This window comes from Sander lucioperca, chromosome 15, assembly GCF_008315115.2.
Source record: "Sander lucioperca isolate FBNREF2018 chromosome 15, SLUC_FBN_1.2, whole genome shotgun sequence".
Taxonomy (NCBI): Eukaryota; Metazoa; Chordata; class Actinopteri; order Perciformes; family Percidae; genus Sander; species Sander lucioperca.
The window spans coordinates 7,410,399-7,412,898 of NC_050187.1; the positions used below are offsets into that span (position 1 = coordinate 7,410,399).

At 43.7% G+C, this 2,500-nt stretch overlaps 1 protein-coding gene across 4 annotated transcripts in view; it reads right to left on the reverse strand.

The window, feature by feature from the left end:
• The window catches only part of LOC116066727 (cullin-9), an 88,977-nt gene that overhangs the window by 33,729 nt on the left and 52,748 nt on the right, over nucleotides 1-2,500 (reverse strand). For all 4 annotated transcript variants that reach the window (XM_035992576.1, XM_035992575.1, XM_035992573.1 and 1 more), the window contains one exon: nucleotides 1,414-1,531. In XM_035992576.1, coding sequence (XP_035848469.1) covers nucleotides 1,414-1,531 — 118 coding nt within the window. The remainder of the gene's footprint in view (nucleotides 1-1,413; nucleotides 1,532-2,500) is intronic.

The following is a 2,500-nucleotide window of genomic DNA, read 5'->3' on the forward strand; positions in this document are numbered from 1 at the left end:
GGGTCTGCAGGGGTACGCCATTGATTCTACGCAGAAGCATAAAACGGCCTTTAGGATATCACTAAACTGCCTGTATATCGTCTGACTGATGTGTTACCATCATCACTGTGATTGGATGTAAAACGTCCTGCTTCAACCATAGACAGTATATAAACTGGACCAGCAGGTCCCGTGTCTCTGGACGGAGACCAGTGAAGTCTCTTTCCCGGTGATGGCTGAGCGTTACTGAGCAGCCTCCAACTGAGCTTGAAGACGTAGATGTGACGTGAGCAACCTGTCTGAAAGTTGGAAGTCTTCTGGTAGCTGTGCCAAGAGAAATCTCAATCATTCCCAATCTAGCAGAGACGGAGAGCGTAGGTATATGTAAGGAGATAACATAGACACAGGCTAATTATTGATCACTAAAATGATAGTTAACATTAGTAATTACACTTAAACAGCTAATGGAAGTCCAAACTGCCTGAGAGCTTCTCCTGTACTATACGGTAATTCATTGTTCATTGTACAGGTGCATATGGACTGTTATAATGTAATTTAACCAATGTAATGATCCACTTTTGAATGGACTGTGTCCTCTCTGATTAAGAGTAGAAAAATATTGGGCTAATGACAATGCATTGATCATGAGCCTATAACAAAATTGGTCTGATTATCCATTGTTTTTAAATGTACTGAGTGGCATTTTTTCTGCCTTTTCCTGTTCACAGTCCGTGATGGGAGCGCCACTTTGTGAATCAATGACGTCATTCAAGAGCCGGACCTGATTGGTCCTGATCAGTCAACCAAACTATTTAAGGCTATGGTTGAGGTGAATGTGTGAATTTACCTGATGAAGGTCTGAGACCGAAACGTTGTATTTTCTAAATAAATTATTGCTAATGGTCAGTGTGTGAGGAGTGTGTAAATCCTGCAACGTAACGCTACTTACAGACTCTTACTGTAACAGAGTATTTTTTACAGTGTGGTATTTGTAGGAGCCATTTATATCCACCTTTTTTTGGTTAGGTTAATTTAGTTAATATTTACTTTAGCCACTTGGGGAGTACTGCATTGGGTGTGGTATGTCACTGTGAATTAGGTATATCTGCAGGTGTGGCAATCAGTGAGGGCAAGGTGTGGATGGCGGGGAACACACGGTTCTTACCGTAGCCGAGCGAGCACCCTCTCCACCGACAATAAGCCACAGCATTTTAGTAATCACCACTGGCTGAAGTACTATTTTATGTGAAATACCCTTTTCCTACCTTTATAATAAACGGGAACACCACCCAAAGAGAACTAATGTCAGGACCTAAGATCTTTCTGCTATGTGTTGAGAACACCATGCCATCCATACCGAGGCTTAGAGGATAGCTTCAACAGTATTAGTATTAGTACTCTTCCTGCAGTAATCTGAGTACTTCCTTTACTGACCTGTTGGACGGTTTGCTGCATCAGCTGACGGACTTCCTCCTGCGTCATCGTCCGGCCCATCGAGAACAGAACCGTGTCCAGAACGCCGTCCTCAAACTGCCGCGGTGCCGACATCAGACTGCAACACACACACACACACACACACACACACGCGCACACGCACACAAACACACGCAGGCACACACACACACACACACACAAACACACGCAGGCACACACACACACACACACACACACGCGGGCAAGCACACACAGACAGGCAAGCACACACACACACACACGCGCAGGCACGCACGCACACACACACACACGCAGGCACGCACACACACACACACAGACACGCACAGACAGACACACACACATACACACACAGGCACGCACACACACACAGACAGACAGACAGACACACACACACACACAGGCACACACACAGGCACGCACACACACACACACACACACACACACACAGCATAAAAGTTGACACGGAGCTGCAGAAGATGAATGATGTGTATTCTGATAAAGTGTAGTTTATATGAAGCTGTTTCCAGTATTTTCTGTCATATGTATTATGTTTTTGAGTGAAGTTTCAGAAACGTAATTAGTTTTCAGACTTTAAGAAGTTGTTTTAATGTTTCCAGAGACTAAAAGGAAACCTAACATGCTTTTGCATATTTTCTGTCATATTTATAACATCAGATTTTCCTGTTAAACACCAATAATCATCAAATAATGAGGGAAACTTTCAACAGTTCTTTCCACTCTTGGCTCTGTGTGACATCACACGGAGCTGGCTTTCTGATTGGTCGAGGCAGGATTACTTTAAAGATCTATCTATCTGTAACTGGGGAAATAAACTCTGACATCTTGTGTTCACTGCTCCCTGTACCTGGTTTATATTTAGTATTTATTTATATTATGAGTCATTATTCCAACTATGTTGGTTGTGTAAATATATGCAATGAAAAAAGATCTCCCTCCCTCTGACTACCTACCTGTCTCTCTCTCTCCCTCCCTCTGACTACCTACCTGTCTCTCTCTCTCCCTCCCTCTGACTACCTACCTGTCTCTCTCTCTCCCTCCCTCTGAC